The 23,940-nt window shown below is 46.5% G+C and overlaps 2 protein-coding genes across 5 annotated transcripts in view; one reads left to right on the top strand and one right to left on the bottom strand.

Moving 5' to 3' along the window:
* Positions 1-1,505: 1,505 nt before the first annotated feature.
* DRAM2 (DNA damage regulated autophagy modulator 2) lies at positions 1,506-17,086 on the bottom strand. Of its 2 annotated transcripts, XM_033079983.1 has the most exons (9): positions 17,039-17,086; positions 13,044-13,137; positions 10,192-10,349; positions 9,183-9,250; positions 8,496-8,635; positions 6,169-6,346; positions 3,100-3,182; positions 2,316-2,408; positions 1,506-1,830 (listed from the first exon to the last, which is right to left on the bottom strand). In XM_033079983.1, the coding sequence occupies exons 3-9, from the start codon at positions 10,320-10,322 to the stop codon at positions 1,723-1,725; spliced, it is 801 nt and encodes a 266-aa protein (XP_032935874.1). In that variant the 5' UTR covers positions 10,323-10,349; positions 13,044-13,137; positions 17,039-17,086; the 3' UTR covers positions 1,506-1,722. The 2 variants fall into 2 exon arrangements, with proteins under 2 accessions (XP_032935874.1, XP_032935875.1); XM_033079984.1 differs by lacking the exon at positions 13,044-13,137 and having other exon boundaries at positions 17,039-17,075.
* The window catches only part of CEPT1 (choline/ethanolamine phosphotransferase 1), a 31,301-nt gene continuing 24,444 nt past the window's right edge, over positions 17,084-23,940 (top strand). For 2 of the 3 annotated variants that reach the window (XM_033079980.2, XM_033079982.1), the window contains exons 1-4: positions 17,084-17,171; positions 18,643-19,043; positions 22,334-22,481; positions 23,519-23,660. In XM_033079980.2, the coding sequence (XP_032935871.1) occupies positions 18,705-19,043; positions 22,334-22,481; positions 23,519-23,660 (629 nt within the window). In that variant the 5' untranslated portion in view covers positions 17,084-17,171; positions 18,643-18,704. Of the gene's footprint in view, positions 17,172-17,666; positions 17,738-18,642; positions 19,044-22,333; positions 22,482-23,518; positions 23,661-23,940 lie in introns of those variants that run through there. The other variant, XM_033079981.2, reaches the window with a different exon arrangement.

The following is a 23,940-nucleotide window of genomic DNA, read 5'->3' as shown; positions in this document are numbered from 1 at the left end:
TAAAATAGAAATACAGTACTACAAAGGAACAAACCCCAAACCCTGACACAGTCAGAGTACAACCTGACACCCCGTCAGGCAGGGTGTTGGCAGCAGTCCCATTCCATGGTGGCTGCATCCTCCTGCAGTGACAGATGTGATTCAGTTGGAGCAGTGCTCCTGTACAAGGTGCAGTGTCCTTCCGGAGGTCCAGTGGTGATGTGGAGGAATCTGGTTTTCCTCTGGAGTCCAGTGGAGAAAGGGGCTCCCTTAGTGTCCCAAAACCTCTGTTTTATCTTGGTAAGAAATGTTGGGCTCTTCCCCCTGGCTGGAGCAACTCCCAATGGGATGCAGTAATTTTATCAGTCACACAGTGGGACTCAATGGCCATTAGCAGAAAATGACTGGCTGGAGGAAGGATGGGTTGTGAAAAGATAAAGAACAATGCCCTGCCTGGTTTCAGTGGATGGCCCATTAGCAGAATATCTGCCATGGAGATAAGGATCACTGCCCCCACCCTCAACAGATGCTGATAGAATAGATACCTTTTATCACATCCTGTATTGTAACCCCAGACATATATGGACAAAGAACGAAAAGTTGCCGACACCCGGACATGCGGCTTATAATCAGGTGCAGCTTATAATCGTGAAATTACTGTACTTGTTTTTAAGGCTTCTGGCTTGGTCTGGGCATGGCTGTGGAGTGTGGGAGGTTGTCCCTATGATTGACTCTAGAACCAGCTGGTGTTCTGGCACTTAGAGGCTCGTGGAGCTCGGCCTCTGGAGCACACAAACACTCCACAGGGTTAGGATATAGGTTGTCAGCACTCTGGGAGCTGCTGGAAGCAGCTAGAGGAAGGAGCAGCTGGCTTAGGTTGGAGGTTCTCAGGGAGCACCAGGGATGTCGAGGACATGAGAACAGGGGTTGCACTCTGGGGTGTTCAAGGGACAGCTCTTGGCAAGGGAGGGAACAGGACATAGGCTGCCTTGGCCAACTCTTCTACCTGGGGAACAGGGATGCTTGGCATGAGAATTCCTGGGTCAGCCTGCCCATCAGCTCCAACAGCTGCCAGGGAGAGGGAGGGAGGGAATGCCAGGTCAGATAGGGCCTGGAACAAGCTGGTGTAGTGGAAGGTGTCCTTGCCCATGGCAGGAGGTGGAATGGGATGGGCTTTAAGGTCTCCTGTGATTCCATGGCTGTGTGGTTCTTCCTGCTCCCTGTCACCCTTCTCCAGAGCCAGCACAGGGCTGCCCTTCTAGCAGAAGGGAGCTGCTCATCTGTCTCTTGACCTCCAGAGCAGGCTGTGATGTGAAGAGGGTTTTCCCTATGGGTTGCTCAAAGGATGGCTTTGGGGTCCATCTCATCTGGCCCGAAGAGCAGGGCATGGACCAGCCCCCTGGGCCCAATAAAAGCAGAGGTGAGGCTGGAGGCTCCACCATCCAACAGGATGCCTGAGGAGCACTGGAGAGAGGAGGATGAGGGAGGTGAAAATGGGTGTGGAGTAAGACACGAGGAGACACAAGACATGAATAACCTTCATTTAATCCTTCATGACATTGGAAAATGTAGAAATGTCACAGACTCATTTACAGTACTATTAACATTTGCATTGCTGTGGGTTAATAGCAAAGCCCTTGATGTCAAATACAAGACAATCACTTCATAAATTTTTTAATATAAAATCAATGTTTAGAAATAACAGCTGTTATTGCTATTCAATTCCTGAGTTCTCTCCATCCATCAGATGCTCCCTGCTATGAGCAATGCCTGCTCCTCTGCCCTGAAGCTCCCTGGGCTCTTGTGCAGGGTCTGGCCTTGCAGGGTGACCGCAGCTTGCAGGGAGATTTTCTGTGGAGTGAAAGGAAAGGGAGTCCCCGTGAGTGGCTCCCTCTCTGCCTTGGCACTGGAAAGTTCAGTGGCCAGAGGAAAGACCAGAGATTTCTGGAAACACCAACAGATCAGCTCAGAACCATGTGCCTGGCTCCTAGCTGTGCTCTGGACTGGCTCCATCATTTGCCTTGTCCTGGAGGAAAAGGCCCCTGTGGCTGTGACAGGTCTGGAAGTGAAGCCAGTCAGGGCCAGTCAAGGCCAATTAAAGCCAGCCTGATCTGGAGCTGTGGTAACACAGCAGGGACACACTCTATGGGAGTCACTTAAGAGTTGCTCATGGATATCCAGCCCTGGTGACTGATCCATGCCAGGTTAATGGCTGGACTCCATCACCTTAAAGATCTTCTCCAACCAAAACAATTCCATGATCCCATAAAATCTAAGGTCGCTCTGCTGCACCACACTGGGCTATTCAGAAACAGAGAATGGTAACTTCCTTTTACCTGGAAGTCACGGATGTAGGTGAGGAAGAAGCTGAGGAAGGAAAATGCCAGCGACCACTCGGAGACGGTGCTGATCATGTGGGGGGTATAGCCCTGTGTTACAGAGGGGAAAAAAATCCATGTAAAAACTGCTCTGGAACCTGCAGTGGCACAAGGATGGCTTGTGACTTGTGACATCCCATGTGAGAATCTCTCCACTGGAGACCAAAATCCCTTATTGTATCTGGAGTTGCCAAGAATGAAGTGCTGAAGAATGAGAATGACCAGGAAAAATCCTGCTCCTGCTGGGATGATGCCCACTGGGAATTTAATACCCACCTGCAAATCCTGAAGGCTCAATTCAGAGCTCAATGAACAAAGAGCATGGAGGTTCAAAGCCCTCCTCAAGATGCAGGAGGGATTAATTTAGAGTTACACTTGAAGATCTAAGAGTTTTTTCAGATCAGAACTTCAGCAAGTGCTGGCACAGGTTGTCCAGAGAAGCTGTGGCTGCCCCATGCCTGGAAGTTCAAGACCAGGTTGGACAGAGCTTGGAGCAACCTGGGATAGTGAGAGGTGTCCCTGCCATGGCAGGGGGTGGAACTGGATGGGCTTTAAGGTCCCTCCCAAACCATCTCAGTCTGGGATTCTGGGAGTGTGAGGAGCTAGCAGCTGGTTTGGCCAGAACAGGCCTCCCCTCTCCTCCCCTCCCCTCCCCTCTCCTCTCGTCATGAGCTGCAGGAAGTTCCCACCTGTCCCTCCAAATTCAGCAGGATTTGGTCTCCATTCTCCCCCAGTCACTTACTCTTTCCTGGGGGTCCCAGTGCAGCTTCTGCACCAGGTTCTGTCCATACAGGCCACTGTACAACACAACCGAGGACACAAACACTGAGGGAAGAAGTTAAGGAAGATTCAAGGCCAAGAATGAGCAACAAGGGGCTTGCAGATTGTGTCAAGGGTGAGGTCTCAGCCTGAGGAGCACTAATGGTGCCATGGACTGTTCACATTGTGCCCTTCAACCTGTAGCTTGTGCCAACCCACTGGTTACTGTAATGTCATGGAAGTGTTTAGGCTATGATCAGATGTGAGCACTTACTGAGCATTTTAGTTTAATTTTACTGGTATTTACCACCCTAATGTCTAGATGTCTTTTTCTGATGGCTTTTCAATGTCTCATCTTGCATTCTTGCTGTGGGCCACAGGTTGGAATTCTGTATCACCTGCAGCAAAGAGGAGCTAAAAGTTCTCCTGCAACACAAAAAATGAAACTCTGATCATGAATTTATAGGCGACCTGATTTTCAGAGGATTAAAATATTAACTTCTTCAGTGGTTAATGAGATTAAACATCAAGAGCATCCTGATGTGAAAGATTAATTTTGGTGGTGAACAAGGCTGGACTTCCTGGCACAAACATGGCCTTAAGAATCCAGATTTCCAAAGCTTATTAAAAATAGACATAAGTGGTTTAGGAGCTCTGGTTACTGATTGGACCACAGACATCCAATTTTCTGCTAACTGAACTGAACAGCCATAGGAGCTGTTTGTTATCTGCCTGAGTTCCTGCTGCAGTGGGAAGAATTTAATCATTGTGATATTAAAAAAACTGGTTCCCTCCCCCCGCTTCCATTACAGGGTGTCATCAACTGCCTTGCTCTGGGTTGGCAGTTCTGCTGTTACACTGCACCACAGTACCAGGAGTATTTTCATAGATTCATAGATGTTTAGGTTGGAAAAAGCCCTCTGAGGTTGAGTCCAATTGTTCCCCAAGGCCAAAGCCGCCACAAACCCATGCCCCCAAGTGCCAGATCCACATGTCTTTTAAATCTCTCCAGGGATGGTGACTCCACCACTGCCCTGGGCAGCTGTGCCAGTGCTTGACTGCCCTTTCTAGGAAGAAATTTTTCCCAAAATCTAACCTGAACCTCCCTTGGCACAACTGGAGGCCATCTCCTCTTGTTCCCCAGCAGCAGAACACAACCCCATCCTAGCTCACCGCTCCTGTCAGGGAGTTGTGCAGAGCCAGGTCCCCCCTGAGCCTTCTCTTCTCCAGGCTGAGCCCCTCAGCTGCTCCTGGTGCTCCAGCCCCTTCCGCAGCTCTGTTCCCTTCTCTGGCCCCTCAGTGTCTCTCTTTTCAGGAGGGGCCCAGAGCTGTGCCCAGGACTGGAGGTGTCCCAGCAGTGCCACCAGAGGGGATAGGCACTGCTGTGACCCCAGAGCTGACACAAAATTAATTTCCTTCTGTCTTCCAGTACCTGTTACAATTGTTTAACTCAAGGCCACAGATTTCTCCATTTCCCCATCTTTCCCTTATTACGAGCTGTTAATTTAGAACAATAATTTCATTTTTCTTCCCCTTTCATTGTTATAGATGTACACATCGTTATTTCTACTTCCCTGTAATTTTGGTTAGACTACACTGGCTGAAAAAGTTCTACAGATTTGAGGTTTGTGGGCTTTTGGCATCTGTAAGAGAATATAACTTGCAGCAGGTCATATTGTTCATAGAACATATTTTAGTTTCCCCCTAGTTTGGTTCCTCCCTATTCAAAGCTGAAATCTTGTTTGCTAATAGCAAAAGCTTCCGTTAAATACAACAATTCTCCACATTTCTCAGGTGATTTCCTTGTTGTCTGCCAAGGCCCCTCAGCAGGTGAGGGTCCTTCATGATGGATAACAAGCTTGTGCCCCACTGTCCTGGCTCCTCTGACTCCTACAGATTCTATAATCCTGCAGCAGCAGGGATGGGAGCCCAGTGAGATGCTCCAACCTTGGGAAATGGGACATATGGTTTAGTATTGGTATTGGCTGGAAATAAGTGGGATTGATGGGGATTAAACCAGCTGCAGATGGGACAGTGTTTAAGCAATGGGTTTTGCAACTTGTGTCTCTGGAATTCAGGAGGTTTGGTGGTGGTGTTGTTCTGTTTGACACAAAAGCTGAGTTTAATTTTTAAATCCAATGTTCAAGTCCTTTGTGGTGAGCAGGGGAACTGTTCTTGTGCAGTTTCCTGACTGTTTCAATAATTTGGGAGAGGAAAAAGGCCTCTATTTTTGAGTAGGTTTGCCCACATTTGTTATATAAATATACGGGTAAATGGGAATGGATTCTCACTGTGAGAGGGCAGGACTAGAAGATCCCTTCAATCCAAACCATTCTGTGTTCCTCTCGTTCTCTAAACTCCATAGCTGCTTCCAGCACTTGGAATTCAGAGTTAAAGGGAGTGATGGATTCTGATGCCAAGGGAAGGTGTAGGGAATGCCAGTCAGAAATATCTTGTCTTTTGAACTGCAGGATGGGCAGGGAGGAGATCAGAGGTCAAAGTCACCCCCGGCTCCACATGGTCTGTTAGAGTATTTCCTCTTGTGGTACATTCTGGGTTTCTTTTTCAGTTGTATCCAACTCTAACACTGCACCATTCCTGTCCTCAGCAATACACTTTTATTTCTTACCTGTTTTTTTTTCCCCCCATTGAAACCATCCACCCCTTAAGCACACTTCACTTTGGCTCCGTATTTCTTAATTTAGTCAGACCTCTTGGGGATAAACTGTTATTTTCAGTCTCTGGTTGTGGATGATACAAGATAACAGCTTACCTCTGGTGTGCGGTAGGAAAGGGAAGGAGAAAGGGTAGTAACCATCCCTCTTACCTTTTTTTTTTTTTTTTTTAATATCCAGGGGGAATATTAAAAGGATTAAAGGGATTAACCATTTTCCCTGAAATTCCCAGGATGGAATACAGGACAGGACATGCTACAGGCTGTGCCATCAAGGATGACAGGCCTCTTGTGGCACATGGTGGTGGTTCAGTTCAAATAGGTGTAAATCCTGTGGAGGCTGCTGGGTTTTAGTGTCACTGCCCAGGCAAAGGATACTGCTCAGGATGCTGGAACAGCTCCACAGGAACACGGCCAGGCGGGCCCAGAAGATGTCTTTGCTATGAAGTTCTGGCTGCATCAGATAGGACAGGATGGTCTGAACCAGCATGTAAATGGACCCCACCCCGAAGGTCAGGCAGGCTCCCAGCACATGGATGTAGTACAGGATGCATTTCTAGAGAAAGGAAGTGCTGCCTGTGAAAACCTGGTTTCATTTTCTTCTCTAAACCTCTGGCATCCACCCCTCAGTGACCTTCTCTCATCCCCAGCTAAGCAGTTCTGGACTGTGCCAGTCCTCAGGAGACTTTTCTTGGAAGCCCCAGTGGGAGATGTCCGGAAGCCAGAACCTGCCAGCCTCTGGAACTTCTGCTTTTGTTAAGTTCTTGTGGTGAAGATACAGCTGTACCTTCAGCACAAAAATTTGTGAGAGCTCTTCCCATAAATGGACAGTTTCACAGGAATTGGGTGAGAGAATCCCTGCAGGTGGGCAGGGAATGGGAGTGACAACATTTCTACCCTAGGAACCTGTGCATCTATGAAAAGATTATGTGATATGAAAGATTATGTAATACAGGACAGACACAACATAATTCTAGTACCCAATTTTTGATTAAAAAGAGTAAGGTTTTGCATTTCTCTGAATGAACTCTGTCTTGAATAAAGATTGTTTGTCAAATTAGTATACTGGAATACTCTGAAGGAACAAAGTTTGATCAAGCAGCAGTACTTAAAAACACCACCAGGAGAACCAAGTGTCAAATAGCAAAAAAAACTAAAATCAGAAGATATTCCAAAAAACCCAATCCAACTAAAAATTTATTACTAAAATATATGTGTGTGAAAACCTATGTGTGTTCAGCCCTTTCCTCTCATCCCCAGCCATGAGCCAAAGACAGGGAACAAAAAGTGTCATCTGACCTGTTGCACAAGGCAAGGCCTGGCAGCCTCCTGCACCCCAATTGTACAGATGTTTTCTGCCCTAAAAGATGAGATTCTCTGTGTTTCTTACTGAATAACTCCTAAGATCAAGCTTTTCCTTGTGCACTTTCTGTGCGCAAATGAATTTTAAGTGCTGAATCTGCAGTGAGAATTTCTATTTAAGAAATAAGCAGGTTGCAAAGGTGTATGCTCCAAAATCATGTGCTGTGCAGGGAGGTGTAAGCAGAGAGAAATTCTCTATTTTCATACTTGGGAGTCTTGAATCACCAGTGGATTTCAGGGCAATATGCAGGTGCATCCCTTTCAACTTTTGTTTTACTCAAGATTAAATGATACACTAACTGTTATCAAATTAACATGCACCTCCTGGGTTTTGATTGTTGTGAAATACAAAGAAAGTGGAACGACCCTTTCTTGAGGGCAATGGAGGAAAATCACGGAGTTGAGCAGAGCCAGGAGGATTCTTCTTGTTGGGTGTGGAATGGGAGGCTGGGACATCTGAGGGGTCCAGAATATAGTAAATGGGTTGAGGCCTCCAAAAGAAAAAATGCCCAGAATGAGAGTGCTGAGGTTTCTAAGACAGGGGCTGCTGAAGCACTTGAGGACCTGTGCTAGGGAAATGGTGGAGCTTCCCATGAACTTTTTCTCTTTGGTTTTCCCTGTCCTTAATCCAGCAGGAGCCCAAGGTGACACCACAGCCTGTGGTGGCTACAGGCACTTACAACAGGCCCCAAAATCCATCAGGTAATTAATGTAATAAGGCTGGCAATTACACAATCACCTGGAAAATAAAGCCAACAACAAGGACCTGCTCATGGTGTGATGGGTGAGAGTATCAGATCTTGGTTTTTTGGAGTGGAAAGTATTGGGGAGAAAAAAAAATTAGAGAACTGGGATGGAGAAAACCAGAAGAATTAATGTTGCAGAATTTTCAAGAATTTGAGAAGGTTTGAAGGAAAATCTACCTGAGAGGGCAGGTTTTTCAGGGCTGGGCTTGTGGGGTTGGGTGGTTTTGTTGGCTTTACTTCTAGTTGTAACAAGTTTTTACTATTTGATACCTGATTCTCCTGATTCCTGAAAGCTGTGGGCTTTCAATCTGGATCTCAGGCTTTTAACTCTTCTGGAAGGAGATCCAAGTGTGGTGTCTGCAATGCTTGGTGGTTACGAATGTTTTGATACATCATGAGCAGTTGCTCACAAGTCCCAAAGCAAAGGAGTAACTAACAAAATATAAGCCAAACTTTATATTTTTTTAACTGTTCTCTGTAAAGAATTTGACAAAAAAGCAGTTTGCCATGGAAAGTTGCTTTCTGTGAATCCCCAGTTTATCAGGTATCTCAGAACAGACACAGCTCTGGCAGGAGCAGAGCAGGCAGAGCACAAACCTGGAAATTGGCAATAATGCAGAGTCCAAAGCAGCTCATCCATCCCAGCCTGAGGCCCAGCTTATTCAGCCTGAGGATCTTGGGTTTCTCTGGGCTCAGGGCAGACACCTGCTTGTATCGCACGTACATGGTGGCCATCCCTGCCAAAGAGAGACACAGGCAGTAAGATTCCTGCTGGGGAGCAGTGTCCTTGTTTACCTGGGAAGATGCTGAGTGACAGAGGCAACTCTTACAACACAAGAATTTTTTTAGGGCTCAGTGAAATAGGAAAGCTGAAAGGCTGGAAGTGAAAATTGAAATAATACCATGGAAAACAACTCAAATTAATAGGTTTTTCTGATCGATTTCATTTTAAAGCCATATTAGGTTGTTTTCCTCCCTCCATTGCTGCAGCACAGGTAAGGTGACTGCCTTCAATTTGCATTTTTATTGCTTTTACTTTTCTGTTAGTTTTTAATGCATTTTTTGCCCTTCCAGAATCCACAATTGCCATACTGGCAATTCATGGATAACATCCCTGACACACACCTTGAATTGCTTAAGAGAATTGAGATTTATTGTTCAGTATTTAGTTTTTGAGTAAGAATTCTGGGCTGTTTAATGATCTGGAGAAGGAGGTGAATTTGTTTAAAGCTGTTGCATTCCAGAACTTCCTGCAGCTCACCAAGGACAGCTTTCTGTACTCACCCAAGAAGGTTGAAACATTTAACATGATCCCAAATAAGCATCTTTCAGGTGGTATTGTCCCTGTATCACTGGAAAAGATAAATGGAGTGATACATATCCTATATTATCTACATCTATATTAAAAATACTTCCAACAATACTCTACTTATTTCAGTCTACAAAGGACATGTAAAAAAAGCCCCTCCCAGATGTTTTTCACTGAATTTTTCATTACTTAAACTATGCTGTGCTGGTTTTAGAGCTGTAGAAATCACCATGGTAAAGTGAGCCTTGGAGCAGGGAATGATCATGCTCAGACTAACTGTTCTTTTCATATTGATCTTGATGCCATAAAAGGTGAATAAAAAGGAATAAAACTGGAAAAATTAAGAACATGGAAAACTGAAACAGCAAAGCTTCAGTTATATGTATCAGCCTTGATGGAATAAAGTTGGCACTGTAGATTTTAGTGTGGATTTACTGGTGCAACAAACCTGATGGCAGTGAGTGGCTTCACTCTGAGAAGGGGTGTCGTGAGGCACCCCCAGTTCCCTTGTTCATCATCATTTTAAGGGTATGTTCACAGAGCCAAAGCTTAGAGTTTTGCACAAAACCAGACACCTTTGAATAGAGTAACACAAAAATCCCAGAAGGGTTGTATTGGGAGGGACCTTAAAGCTCATCTCAACTATATCATTCCAACCAGGGACACCTTCCACTATCCCAGGTTGCTCCAAGCCCCATCTAACCTGGCCTTGGACACTGCCAGGGATGGAGCAGCCACAGCTTCTCTGGGCAACCTGTGCCAGGATCTCACCACCTTCACAGGGAAAGAATTTCTCCCTAACATTTAACCTGAATTTTCCCTCTGTCAGTTTAATATAATCTCTAACTAAATATATAATGGCTATAAACAGTAGCTTTAGAACTGGAGCTGTTGGGTAAGAGCTGCTATTTAAGTCTGGAGTTGGGAAGAATTCACAGGAGTGGGATCAGTTCAGTGCTCTGACACAGGGTGGACATCACTGACCTGATGTAGGGCACCAAAGGGTCAACGTGGTGTAGGACAATTGCAGTAATGTACGAAAACACAAATGATGCTGCTGACCACACAACCAGTGCCACGGGCAGGAACGAGAGGCCTTGCTGGAACCACCACATTTCAGGGCTGACTTCTACCCCCAGACACTGTGAAGAACCAAATGCAAAGGTTTACTGAGCTCTCCAACATTTACTGAGATTCTCAAATTTACTGAGTTCTCGAGGGGTTTACTGAGAGTTCTCAAAGGTTTAGTGAGATTCTCAAAGGTTGACTAGGATTTTATTATGAGGACTCTGAAGTTTTGCTTTCCTTGAGGCAGACTGCTTCCCACACAGCAGTTTGATATTGCACTGAGTCCTTTCCTGCAAACCCAAAGTGAACACTGACTTCACAGAAGAAATCATAAATAATCAGAATTAAATCTGGAAACGTTAATTTCTGAAATTCTTAGAGGATCATTAGAAACCAGTACTGTCATTTTACTATGCGGCTTGGATTTGTTGCTGCTAGAAAAGGGTCAAGTGGCCACTGTAAGTGACTCCATTTTCTTCTCAGCCTTGTGTTACAACACCAGGACAGTAGAATGAGCTGACAGAGAATATTCCCTGCAATGACACTGCAGCTGATGGTGGCTGTGGCGGAGCCTCCAGCTTCTATTAACACTTGGCTGGGAGATGTGGAGGAAATGACCCAAAATTACTTTAATACCTGCCCTCAATTATTCCCTGTCAGACTGTGTGACTCGACATCTGTTATAGAGTCCCAGGGCTGGAAGGGAAATTAAACCCCATCTTGTTCCACCCATTACCATGGGCAGGGACACCTTCCACTTCCTTCCACTACTTCCCACTAGACCAGCTTGCTCCAAGCACTGTTCAACCTGTTCAAGTGGTCTTGGACACTTCCAAGGATGGGGTAGCCACAGCTTCTCTAGACAACCTGTGCCAGGGCCTCCCCACCCTCACAGGGAGGAATATCCCAATATCCCATCTAACCTTGCCATCCTATAGTTGCATACACACTAAATTTTATTTTCTACTCTTTGCTTCAGTCTCATTTCCTTTTCTCTATATAATGGGCAGATGAGCTCTCTCAAAACACAGGGGGGTTTCCTGGGGTCACTGTGTTAATGTTGAGCAAACAGCTCCATTTCCCCACTTCTCTTCCTCCCATTCTGCCTAGATTTGGGTATTGCCAAGGAGAAGCCTGTGCTGAGGTACCTCACAGAGTGGGACATAAAATGACTTTGCCATTCTGCAAAAATTTTTCAAAAACAGGTTGTTTTTAAAATGTATTAATGTTTAGGATGAAATGCCAGTGAAAATATAAAAAAAATACTTTGGATTAAATAAAAACTGAAGGAATGTTTAGATCTATTTATTCTATGCTGTAAAGTTAACTTTTGGAAGATCTCACCGATGGAGGTTTGAGAACATAAACCCAATTCTTTTGTGGAGAACAAATCAGAACTTTCCCATGGATTGTAGTATCAATAATAACAATAGCGATATTGACAGTGCAGGGGCCCCTTCCACAAGAGAAGGTTGCTGAGCTCCATCCAGCCTGGTTTCCAGCCTGACCTCTCAGCTATCTGAGCTCACTGCTACCAACCACAACCCTCAAACTCAAGGGTTGCTCACAGCAGTTGCTGTTTTACAGGTGGGAGGAAAAGATCCATGTGCAGTGCAGTAAAATGATGACTCTGTACTCACACTGTCCAGTTCCCTAAATCCCAGCCTGACAGCAAATCTGTCACCCAGTTCTCTAAGAGCAAGAAGGGCCACCCTGGTGAGCTCACACAGAGAGAACTGTGACTCCTCCCTAGTCTTGCTGCAAAGGCAATTTGCCACTAGCTTCAAACACAACCAGAGCTATTTCAACATCCCAGAATGGCTGAAGGGGGGAAGGAGCTCTGGAAATCACCTGGGCCATCCCCCTGCTCAAGCAGGGCCACCAGAGCCAGTAGGTGCAGGATGACACCCCAAGGGTGGAGATAACACAACCTGTCTGGGCAGTCTGGGATGACCAGTGCCAGTCACCCTCACAAGGAAAGAACATTTCCTGATGGTCATTGGAGAGAAGAGGAGAAAAAGTGTTTCAACCTACTTAAAACTGCAGACTGTAAACGGAAGATGAAAAAGGACAAAGGTGAAGAGCAAATAATTGACAGTGCACATCCAAAGGCATCCAGACAAAGATCTGCATGTGAGAAAAGCAAAATAATGCTAAAAAATTAGAAGGAAGCACTGAGAGGTTTTAGAAGGACATGGCCTGGGGTGGAGAGGCTGAAAGAAAGGAGGAAGAGAAAAGGAAGAAACAGGAAGCACCAAGACTAGAAAGTCTCATGGCAAGAAGAAAGTTGAAACAGAAGTCAACCTTTACAACCCTTGCATAGAATGGACAGCTACAGACTTGTAGAGGTGAAGGTTCAGCTGCTTGTGAGAAAGCTGGATGGTGGTAGGTAAAGGTGTTTAACAGGATATATAGTGAATAAGAACAGATTGACAGAACTCAAGTTGCCTGATTTCTAGCCCATTTTTAAGCTAAATATAAAGTTTGCCATCTGATCATGATTTTAAGACTGCAGTGCCGTAATGACTGCAACTTCACAATCCCATCTCTAGTATGAGTAAATTGGGAATTTGAAAGAGAAATGTAGATTTTGCATTACATTCTCTGTTTAAATGTTATGTGCCTGGGTATATAATTCCCAGCTCCAAGGAGTCAGTCTGAATATACTCTTCCTGTCACATTTAAATATTCATAGTGCCTAATTTTATTTCTGAGCTAACAGACTTTCCCTTGCAAACAAACCAACCAACCAACCCCATTCCACGTACCTGAGAAAAAGGGCATCAGAGGACATGTCACTTAAGGGGAATCCAAGGTAATTTTTCTGCTGAAGCTCCACATTTGCTTCATTTTTCTGACTCTCTGAGATAGAAAGGAAAATAAGAAAGATGTGGGGTACTTCTGTACCTCTTGACTTGTTTATTCTTCTCAGCACCTTCTGTTAGTCACTGCTGCTGACAAGACACAAGATGAGACTGTTGGTTGGCCCCCCAATGTTTTTCCTGCATTCCAAGTGGTTTAAGGGGTGAAGCTTGTGTGTGGTGAGGGGGTAGAAATGAAGAAAAACTGGTGTTTAAGTAATTTTTATTTTAGGAGTTGTCTACACAACCATTTAACTTGAACTGAAGAGCTTTCAAGAGATGAAGTGAATGCAACTAAAACCAATGCCTAAGACCACAGCTTTCACCAAAGAAAGGGAACAGAACTCAGAGACTTCCCATTTCATTGTGGACACACTCCCAATGTCCTGCTGGTGCAATGCTAAATACATAGTTGGAGAGGGGCTGGTACAATCTGACCATCATAGGATCATTTAAGTTGGAAAAGCCCTTTAAGATTATCAAGTCTAACTGTTTCTCTGGCACTGCCAAGGCCACCACTAAACCACATCCCCAGAAGCCATATCCATGGCTTCTAAATTCCTCCAGGGATGGTGACTCCACCTCGGTCCTGGGCAGCCTGTGCCAGTGCTGGACAACTCTTTCCAGGAATAACTTTTTCCCTATATCCAATCTGAACTTCCCCTGCTGCAGCTTGATGCTGTTTCTCTTGTCCTGCCTGGCAGCAGAACTCGACCTGCCCTGGTTGTCCCCTCCTGTCAGGGAGTTGTGCAGAGCCAGATCCCCCCTGACTCTCCTTTTCTTCAGGCTGAGCCCCCCAGGCTCCCTCAGCTGCTCATGGTGCTCCAGCCCCTTCCCCAGCTCTGTTCCCTTCCCTGGACAAGCTCCAGCCTCTCAGTGTCTCTCTTTTCAGGAGGGGCCCAGAGCTGTGCCCAGGACTGGAGGTGCCCCAGCAGTGCCAGCACAGGGCACCACACTGAGCCTTTTGGACACATCATGGCTGTGACTGCCCAGGTGCCATTTGCCTACTTGCCTAGCTGGGTTTATGTCCAGCCACTGTCATCAGCACTCCCAGATCCCTTCCCAGTTTTCCAGCCACTCCTTCCCCAGCTTGGAGCATTCCAATGGGACCACTGTGACCCAATGGCAGAACCTGGCATTGGTCTTGTTGAATCTCCCACTGTTGGCCTCAGCCATGGATCCAGCCTGTCCATTCAATCAGACTTTCCATAATTATGGACTTCTCCTCCCACAGGTTCAAGGCACTGTCTTGGGGATGCAGAGGGGCTGAAGCTCTTTGGGGATGAAGCTCACAGACAATGCAGATTCTCTACCTGCTGAGGGTATTTACGTGCCTGTGCAGACTGATTTATCTGGGCTAGGCAAGCTTAGTAAAGCAGAACAGCTATTCCCAACTTCTCCCTGCATATTGCCCTTATTACAAAATAAATGTGTCCACACAGGCAGCTCATCAGCACTGTGTGCTCCAAAGCAAGCTGGGCAGCAGAGTAGCCCTAACTCTGTTACGACAGAATCTCTGCACCCTGAGCTGTCACCGAGCCCAGAGCTGAGCCCTGCACATGATTTACCACGATTTTCATGTGGTCTGGCATAAAGAGCATCTTTAGTCACACCCCAGAGCACTGCTGAGGCACTGCTTTTTACTGAGAGTGTAGCTGAAGGCTGGCAGTATCATGGAATCTCCTGAGCTGGAAGTGACCCACAAGGATCATCCAGCCCAACCCCTTTCCCTGCACAGACACCCCAACAATCCCACCCTGTGCATCCCTGGCAGCACTGTCCAAACTCTCCTGGAGCTCTGGCAGCCTCGGGGCTGTGCCCATTCGCTGGGGAGCCTGGGCAGTGCCCAGCACCCTCTGGGGGAAGAACCTTTCCTGATATCCAGCCTGCCCTGACACAGCTCCAGCCCTTCCCTTGGGTCCTGTCCCTAGTTACAGAGAACAGAGATCAGAGCTGTCCCTCAGGAAGAATCTGCAGCCGCTCAGGAGGTTCATCCTGATGGCACCAGTTGCGCTGCGGCCCTCTTGCCTTCCCCAGAAGAAACCTCTCACTAACTCTCCTTACACTAAGAACAATTTTGTAATTTTTTCCTCCTGTAAATTCTCTTATGTCAGTTAAGATCTACCCCGAGTTCTTTTCTCCCTCAATCTCTCTCCTCAGTAAATATTTTACAGTGGAACCAAGTCAGTTTTCCCACTGTTCTTGGGGCAGACTGTACATCCCCAACATAGACTTCACTCTGTGCAAATCTCTGGGCACAGTCAGGGCATGGTGTTCTCCAGGCTGTCCCCATTTCCTGCTGTGCAGCTGCCCTGTGTCCCTGCCAGCTCCCAGGCTCTCTCTGGGCACAGAACGAGGGACCTCCAAACACCAGGAGGAAGAAAGGAGTTGCCATGTACCAGCTGCAAGGTTCTGAGATAAATTATTATTAACACCTCATCCTATCCCATTGTTTTCAAGAGGGAGAAGGAAAACACATTAAAAAACTTCTTGTTTTTTCATAAGTAGGTATGTTGTTGTTTTTCCTTTGCAAGCAGATAATACAACAACAATGGCCAGACTCAATTTTCCATATAACTGTGATTCTCTTAAACATTTATCCTGATCTTCAGGCACTTCGGAGTTCTAAGGGGCTTGTTTTAAGCTGGAGTTTGAGTATCACAGATTGTTTCTATTATCGCGAGCAAGTAAAGGAACTGTTTCAAAAGCAAAGGAGATTTTAACCCTCTTGGAAGTGTTTCTCCCAGGGCAAGAATGCAGCCACACCCTGCCCAAGTTGGAGTATGTGTAACAGAAACTCCAAAGGAAAATGAAAGGTGGGCAAGACCATGAAGGGCAGAAAGTTCAAGTTACCTGGAATGATAAAGCTGCAAAGATGGTTGAATTACAAAAAGGGAAATGCCTGAATTACTGCTGATCCCTGGATTGTCAACCTGCCTCTTCCCTGCTCTGTCAGCCAGACAGGTAGAGATAAGGCCCTATCAAGGGACACTTCTTTTTGTCTCCAGCAAATTGTCCAGTGGACAGTGCTGAGGGAAGGACAGAGGAATTTGTCTGTGCCTTTCTAAACAAACAGAGGCTGGATGGGGCTGTGTCTGAACAGCCTGCACAACTGCCTGTCAGGTCCCACTGATAAGCCATGGGTAAAGGTCACTGATCCTCAAAGCACTGATGTAAGGAAGTAGGAAATGTGTTACCACTACCCTCCCTGCTGCAGGGTCATGACAGGTGACTCATTTTGAGTGTTTTCTCAGTACAGACACCCAAAAAATTGCCATGAAATCTTTCTGGGGGGCAGCTTCCAGGGGGTCTCCATGTTCTGGCCCTGCTTCTACTCCCTGTCTGGGAAGGCACAGCATGTCCTGGAGCCAACCCAGGAGCCAACCCAGGACACTGTGACACAGGATGTCCCCAAGCCTGATTGGGACACCTGGCACACTGTGACAGTGGTGGGTACTCCGGTTGATCCAGGAGCTCTGTGTCAGGGACGAACCCATAGCACTGACCAATCCCACCTGCCTGACCACAGATTCACCTAAAACCACCTGAGCCCTCGGAGCAGAGCCACCAGGAGATTCCCACGGGACAGCTGGGACAGCAGGCACTGCAAGGTCACAGGGGGAGGGGGGGTGCTGGGGGCGATCAGAGAGGAAAGGGAAAAGGAACCAGGACAGAGGGAGGTTTAGGAGAGGAGGGAAAGGGAATGAAGGGGAGAAAAGAGAGGCTGAGGGCAGAGAGATGAAGGGGCAGAGGGACTCAGTGGGGTCCTCGGAGCAGAGAGGACGTGACGGGGGGTGACGGGGGATGGTCGCTTGGGGCTGAAGGGAGATTGTGGGGTCTCTGGGGGAGTGACTGGGGTGAGAGCGAAGCGGGTTTGGATCCCCCCGTCCCTCCCCCTTCACCTCAGCCGCTCCTGCGCCGTCCTCGCACCGCCCCGGCCCCGGCCCCGCCCCCGGCGCGCGCCACCGCCTCCTCCTTTCCGGCCGTCGCAAAAGGGGCGTAAAAAAAAAGCGCCGCCCGGTGCGGGGAGCGGAGGTAGCGCGGGGGGTGTCCGGGCGGCAGCGGCGGGGTCTGCGCGGGTCCCCGGCCGGGCAGGGCGCGGGAGGCGCGTGGGGCAGCAGGGAGGGGCCCGAGGTGTGGCTGGGCTGTGGTCCGGGCAGACCCGTTCTGTGCCGTGGGCGGGGGCGAAGCGTCGGTGGGGCCAGGGGTACCTTGGGCCCCTCCCCGGCCAAGTGTTTGCCGGGCCCGGTGGGAGTCCCGCGGCAGTCGGGCCGGGCGTTTGTTTTGGAGAATGAGGCGCTCCTGGGCTGTTTTCCCTCTTGCTCATCTCAGGATGAGGGAAAAGCCCAATTTAATGCACTGGGAGTAATTTTTCTGGTCATCCAGGGCAACACCCACAGGGACCTCGGCGGTGACTAGGTCTGGTGTCCAGGCGATTGGAGAGGTGCAGCTCTGCTTCCTCCCGAGCTTATCGAGCACAGCGAAGGCCCTGCCACTTTCTCTTCTCCTCCCTCTGACGGGGCTGCCTGAGGTGGCTTTTCACTGCTGGAATTTGCCTTGCTGAGGGTGTGGAGAGTGGAGCTGAGAGCACTTGTTCTTAGGCCAGTGATGACCTTTGATTTTCCCAGTTTGCTCTACCCGTGCAGTGTGGGTGGCTTTAGAGCTCTCGGTCTTCTTCCTTTCTCTACTTTATTTGCTGAACTTCAACTAGGTTTTCTTAACTGTTTTCCTCATTGTCTCCTACAGATTAACAGCAAACTCTTATTTTTAGTCTCCTTTCTCTACTGCTTCTCTACCTCCTGTGGAAAGTTACATCTGTCTGGTCATATGCTTTCAAGGGAGATGGAACATTATGAGGGTCCTTGTTTGTGCTGGAAAATCTGTTCCTGATCCCGTATTTTCTTTTTACAGCTGCTTCATGCTATCTCTGGCCAGCTAAAGCTCTCCAGCTCCTGCATGTTTCTTGTATATATTGAAAGTTGAACAGACAATGAGCTGGGTTAAATTTAGAAAGGAAAAAAGCTGCTGCAAAACTGAAAGAAGGAACAGAAATCTGAAAAACAAGGCATGACTTTTTAAGTGGTTGTCCAGCATTGCTGCAGAGACAAAGCTGCTTCAAACTGATTTAACTTAAGACTTCTCAGTGTTGGTTTTTAGTGCTGTCAGTTGATAATCTGAGTGGTGTCACCTGCTCTCCTGGGAGAGGTGTGAGGGGACTGGCTGTACCACAATCTGTAATACAACTCACTGCTGTGGTGTGAGTTTCTGGTGCTGCTGGAATTTTGGCTGGTGGCTGCAGGGTTTTACAGCTGCATTGGTAGCACTTGTTTCTTGTTGTTCCTTCAGCAATTCTCCAAATAATTTTCTCTTCAAAGGAGTAATCCTATAAAGTCATCTTGCTTTGCTGATGGCAAATAAAATGCTCTTTAGGGCAGCAGCTGGAAAATTTTGATATCCTAAAACCTCATTTTTGTGCTCAGGTGTGTTTTACCCCTTTGTGTTGCAGGATCTTATGGTTCTCCAGCCCAGCTGCTGCCTGCCCAAGACACTTCCTAGGCCACCCAACCCATGAGTGGGCACCGGAGCATCAAGAGGCGATGTGGGGAGTCTCACCTGGAGGGCCCTGTGGGCTGTGGCCATGGCCCCAGTGCTGCCTGCATGCTCAGCAAACTGGTGCAGCTGCCCACGCCACCCCTGTCCAAGCACCAGCTCAAACGGTTAGAGGAGCACAAATACCAGAGTGCTGGACGGTCCCTGCTTGAGCCCCTCATGCAGGGCTACTGGGAATGGTTAGTTGGAAGAGTTCCAGCCTGGATTGCCCCCAACTTGATCACCATCATTGGACTGTTAATAAATGTATTTACAACTCTGCTATTAGTATGTTACTGCCCAACAGCTACAGAACAGGTGAGTTGTAGACTCCTGACACTCTTTGTTTTGGTTGCTGTCGCTGATTTTGGGTGGGTTGTTGCTTTGGGGAGAACTGGTTCTTGCTGTTCAGCCCGCAGTCCTCGTCCTTGTAACCTGCTCTCTGTAAATGTTTGTGCCTCTCTGTGATGCTGGCATGCAGAGAGAGCACATGTGAATGCTGGAGTGAAACAGCAGTTCCAGGAACCAACACACCTGTGTGGAGTAGGGTCTGACACCAAAACAGCTGTGAGGGACCTGCTGCACCAAGCTCAGCCCTGCCAGGAATTGGAGCAGTGGCTCTGCATCTGCCTGGCCTGTGTGGCAAGAGGAGTTGATACCTGTTTACTTTCTGTGCCTAGAACAGGGTGACTCCCCCTCTGCTCTGGGATTGGAGTTGCCACACGAGCCAGGTGGGTTGGACACACTTGGGCTGCAGCAGAGCTAAGGTGTTGAGCTCTAGAGTAGTGCTACTTAAGGTATCAAAGCTGGTGTGACCAAACCCAGCTTAGTGAGCCACAGGGACACCTTCCTGGGCCCCAGCAAGTTCTGTATCTTGGCAGCTCAGTCAGGACTTTGGCACAGTGTGGTGGAGCTCTTGGGAGCGTGGAGTTGTGACCTGAGCTGTGGCTATGCTGTGAGGAGGCCAGATAAAAGCCAGTGGTTTTATTCTTTGTTCTGAATGCTCTATAAGCTCCTGACCTGCCCTGAGCAGAACTATTTTAACCTGATTTCAGGGGTACAGAAGTCTTTTTGAGGCCTTTTAACTTCTCTGTATCACCAGTTACCTCATAAGGCACTTGAAGACTCATTTTTGTGCACTGGAAAAGTTTTCACTTGAATGTTGAATCTTAAAAGCTGCTTTTATGTGTGTGCACTGAGAAAGGGAGTGATTTGGTATAGAAATTTGTTACACACAAAATGGCTGGGAATGTCTAAAGAGTTCCAGCTTTTAAAATATCTGAACTCCTTCCTAACCAAGTCTCGCAGCTGAGGTTGGGAATCCAGCATGACACAGTTTGTTCCCTACCAGACTCCAAAATCTCACGTAGGTTGGCACCATCAGCACTTCATGCCTGCTCCACATATGACATGGGAAAGGGATGTTTGCCTCTCCTAGAAATCTGTTGAAATAGATTGTTTCACAATAACCTGTGGAATTTGGCAGGTGTAAGATAAACAGTGACTATTCAGTTTGACCAGGGAATACTTGGAGCAACTCCTTACTTTTCCAGGCTGTGGCATTGTGGTTTGGGTCAGTTTAACTTGTGTTTACTTTTGAGCAGTAGGGTTACATGGGAGCACAGACTCTGAAATCTGGTCTGATGGAGAGACTTCAGCTCTCAGGAACCCAGAGCTGGTTTGGGTCACTAAACCAGAGCAGAATTTAGAATTTTGAGAACAATTACATTTTGGTTGGTAATTGAACTTCTGAAGTACACTCCAGGAAGCTGTACTCAGAGCATCAGAAAGTCTATGTTAGCTGCAGGCTGCTGTATGAAAGCACTGTTTGGTATTTAAGAGTTTGAGAAGTACTTTGTGTGAGGTGAATTGAGATTTTTCTCCTCACTTGAACTGAAAAATAACTTAGTGCTGAGGCAGCTTTTGGCCTGATCTGATTTGCCACATGGCATAGCGTGACCAGGGAGGTGCTTTTTAAGCATCAGGGAGCTGTGTGGGGAAGAAAATGGGGCTCTGAAACTCCAGGAGCAGAATTTCTCCTCCCCCGAAACCACTATTGATTTCTGATGTAAATTTTCTCCTCTTTGTAGCTCAGCCTTAGTTCTGCTTTTTTTCAAGAGTGACTCCTCCTTTCCTGTTGCAGAAAGATGCAGCCGAGGCAGAGCTGTGCTCAGGGCCTCATGCAGCCAGAGAGTAAAGGAGACACAAATACTTCCTGTTTAGCTGGGAGGACCCAGCTGACTGATGTGAAATGTCTTGACTGGTGGAATGATACCTGAGCTTAAAATAAAAAAAAGGAAAAATTACCTGGATAAAGAGAGAACTGTGAAATCTTACTTGGATATAAATAGGTCTAAGTGGAAACACCTATGCTGCTCGTGAAAGGAGCTTTTAAAAAAGAAGAGCCAGCAGACTGATTTTTAAGTTTCTCTATAAACTTTCAGGGTGATGCAGTTTAACTTAACTGTGACAGATAAAATCTGTACATGAGGGACAAGAATGGGAAGGAATTGTGTGGCATCAGAACCTTGGCTAAATGTGGTGTTCTACTCTTGGGTGACGTATTTCCGTTTCTCACCTTGTGCTGTTTGTACAGACACTGCCAAAAGCAAAGCACAATGGCAGCTTTTGGGATAGAATGAACTGTTTAGGTAAATGCAGGAGCAATGCAAGCTGTAGAAGGAAATGTATTTAAGTTGATGTGCTACAAATTAGTCGTCGTTGTGTTTGCCAAAACCAGCTGGACTCCAGAGCAGGTCAGCTTGATTAAGCTGTATTTGGGATTTGTTGGTGTGGTCTGTAAAATAAAACTGCTCACAAATCCTCACTTCTATAAAGTGTGTCAAATGTGAAGATTGCAAAATAACCAATAATATCTGACTGATGGATGTCTAAGTGGAGACAGAGTAATGGCAACTCCCTGACTTCTGTGTTCTTAAGGGTTTATGCTTCAAAAAACATAAAAAAGCTTGGATTGTAGTCTTTGCTCTAGCAGGGCTTTGGCATTGTTTGTGTTTCTGTCAAAGTTGAAGTTGTTAGCATGGATGTGACCATTAAGGGTTCTTAACATAGATTTGGCAAAGCTTCTTGGTGCCTTGTACTGGAGGGAACAGTTGGTGATGGAGGGGCTGTGCTGCAGAGCTCCAGAAATGTTCTTGGACTCAAAGTCTGGGCACTGGCAGTGACACAGCTTTCAACTGGTGACTGGTGAAGGGCTGGTGAAGGTGAGCTCAGTGTTTGTCACAAAGTTGGGGTCTAAAAGTTCCAAGTTCCTGAAATCACTGAGACAGCTTGCAGGTATTTAATGAGGACTTCGTTATGCACCGCTTTGGAAATGTAGTATTCCAATTTTTCCAGCTGTACAGTGCAGCTTCCTGCTTTAGTGCAGGGGCTGTAGCTATTAATCTGTCACTAGTTTATTTACATTCCACATGTAACTACCCTTTCTGTCTGTCCTTGCAAGGACCAGCTGCTGAAAGGTCCCTGGGTGAGGAGGACATATGTGCAGAGGGAAAACTGTTGTGTCAAGCTGTGGGACAGCTCAGCTGCAGGCTTTCATTTTTTTAAGGATTATTTTAAACCTTATCATGATTGCCTTTCTCTCTTAGGCACCTCCCTGGGCATACATTGCTTGTGCTTGTGGCCTTTTCATCTACCAGTCCCTGGATGCTATAGATGGAAAACAAGCAAGAAGGACAAATAGCAGCACTCCGTTAGGAGAGCTTTTTGATCATGGCTGTGATTCCTTGTCCACAGGTATTGTTGTAATTTTTAATTGAAGTAGGAGGATTCAATTACTCTGTTTCAGGGATCAAATCTGCAATACCATAAAAAAGCTTCTTTACTGAAGAAAGGACAACTGATAGTGCTGAATGTATCACTTTCAACCAAGAAAGTCACCTTTCTTTCCATAGAAGAGTGCTCTGGATCAGCTGAATGTCTTCTCTTGTATTACTTTGAAAACAGAACTAAGCATGTGACTAATTCAACCTGAGCCAGCACTTCTCTGTGATACTTTAGCTTGGTTCTAAAATATTTTCTGTGAGAAGTTGTCAGAATATTCTTCTGTATTATTTCATATTGACTTGATACATAATGATACCAAGACAGGTCTAAGCCTAAGCAGTGGGACTCTATAAGTCAGAGTTTAAGATGAATTGTCCACGTCAGTAGGTGGAGTTCATTGCGCCAGCCTAAAGTTCAACCCCATTGCAAAAAAAAATTTGTAAAATCATAGAATATCCTGAGTTGGAAAGGGTCCCACAAGATAGAGTCCAACTCCTGATTGGGTGTTTTGGTTCCTTAAATTTTAAAGTTCTTAGGCTTTAAATTTTATGAATTCTGTATCAGAGTTGTGTGTGGAAAGGGTGGAGAGGGAAGCTTAGATATGTTATGCATCCTGAATGCATCCAGACCTTTGATTTTCTTGATGGTATCAGAAAAATTCAGAAGACGGGAAAATGTCCCGCAAATGCAAGAGAAAACCCTGAAACTTGCTGCAGCTGCAGAAATCACTCAAGTCCCTTAATGAGATTAGGTGTCACAGGGAATAAAAATGTAGGAGACTTAAAAACTCTTAATACTGATGACTTCTAATAACTAGTATGGATTGAAGTCTGTCATGCAGCCTGTATATTTTCAAGTGGAAGCATTAATCTCTCATGTCTGTGAAATAACCGTACCAGGATAACTTCCCACTGTCCCTCCTCTGGGCCCTGTTGTTAGCTTTGCTTCTGGTGAGGATACTTACACACATCCACCCTTTTCACTCTGTGACTGATTTTCTCCTGCAGTCTTTGTGGTTTTGGGAACTTGTATTGCTGTGCAGCTGGGCACCAACCCTGACTGGATGTTCTTTTGTTGTTTTGCTGGGACATTCATGTTTTACTGCGCGCACTGGCAGACGTACGTCTCGGGGACACTGCGCTTCGGCATGTAAGTACCTGGCTGAGAGAACGGGAAAGGCATCTGCTGTTAATTGCACCTTGTGTGGCCATAGTGTCCTCAGAGCAGTAGCAAATTGTTTTTATCCATAGCAATACAATTAGAGCTTCTGGCAGATGTTGCATCTGTAATGAATAGTGAATGTCCTTTAGCTTATGTTAGGAGTGGTAAAATATCATTTTGGTCTGTCAGTTAATTAGAGCTTTTGCTGTGATGTAAAACTAAATAAGTAGTGGAAAATACCTGCTGTTTTATCCCAAGTCTGGAATGC

Source organism: Catharus ustulatus, chromosome 25 (assembly GCF_009819885.2).
Source record: "Catharus ustulatus isolate bCatUst1 chromosome 25, bCatUst1.pri.v2, whole genome shotgun sequence".
Lineage (NCBI taxonomy): Eukaryota > Metazoa > Chordata > Aves > Passeriformes > Turdidae > Catharus > Catharus ustulatus.
This window is presented reverse-complemented; position numbering and strand designations above follow the sequence as displayed.

Coding starts and splice junctions, on each gene's coding strand:
- DRAM2 (XM_033079983.1), bottom strand. CDS start 10,322: ATGTGGTGGTTCCAGCAAGGCCTCTCGTTCCTGCCCGTGGCACTGGTT. Junction 8,636..9,182: donor AAATGTTTCAACCTTCTTGG/GTGAGTACAGAA, acceptor TCTCTTTGGCAG/GGATGGCCACCATGTACGTG. Junction 1,831..2,315: donor CCTACATCCGTGACTTCCAG/GTAAAAGGAAGT, acceptor TTCACTCCACAG/AAAATCTCCCTGCAAGCTGC.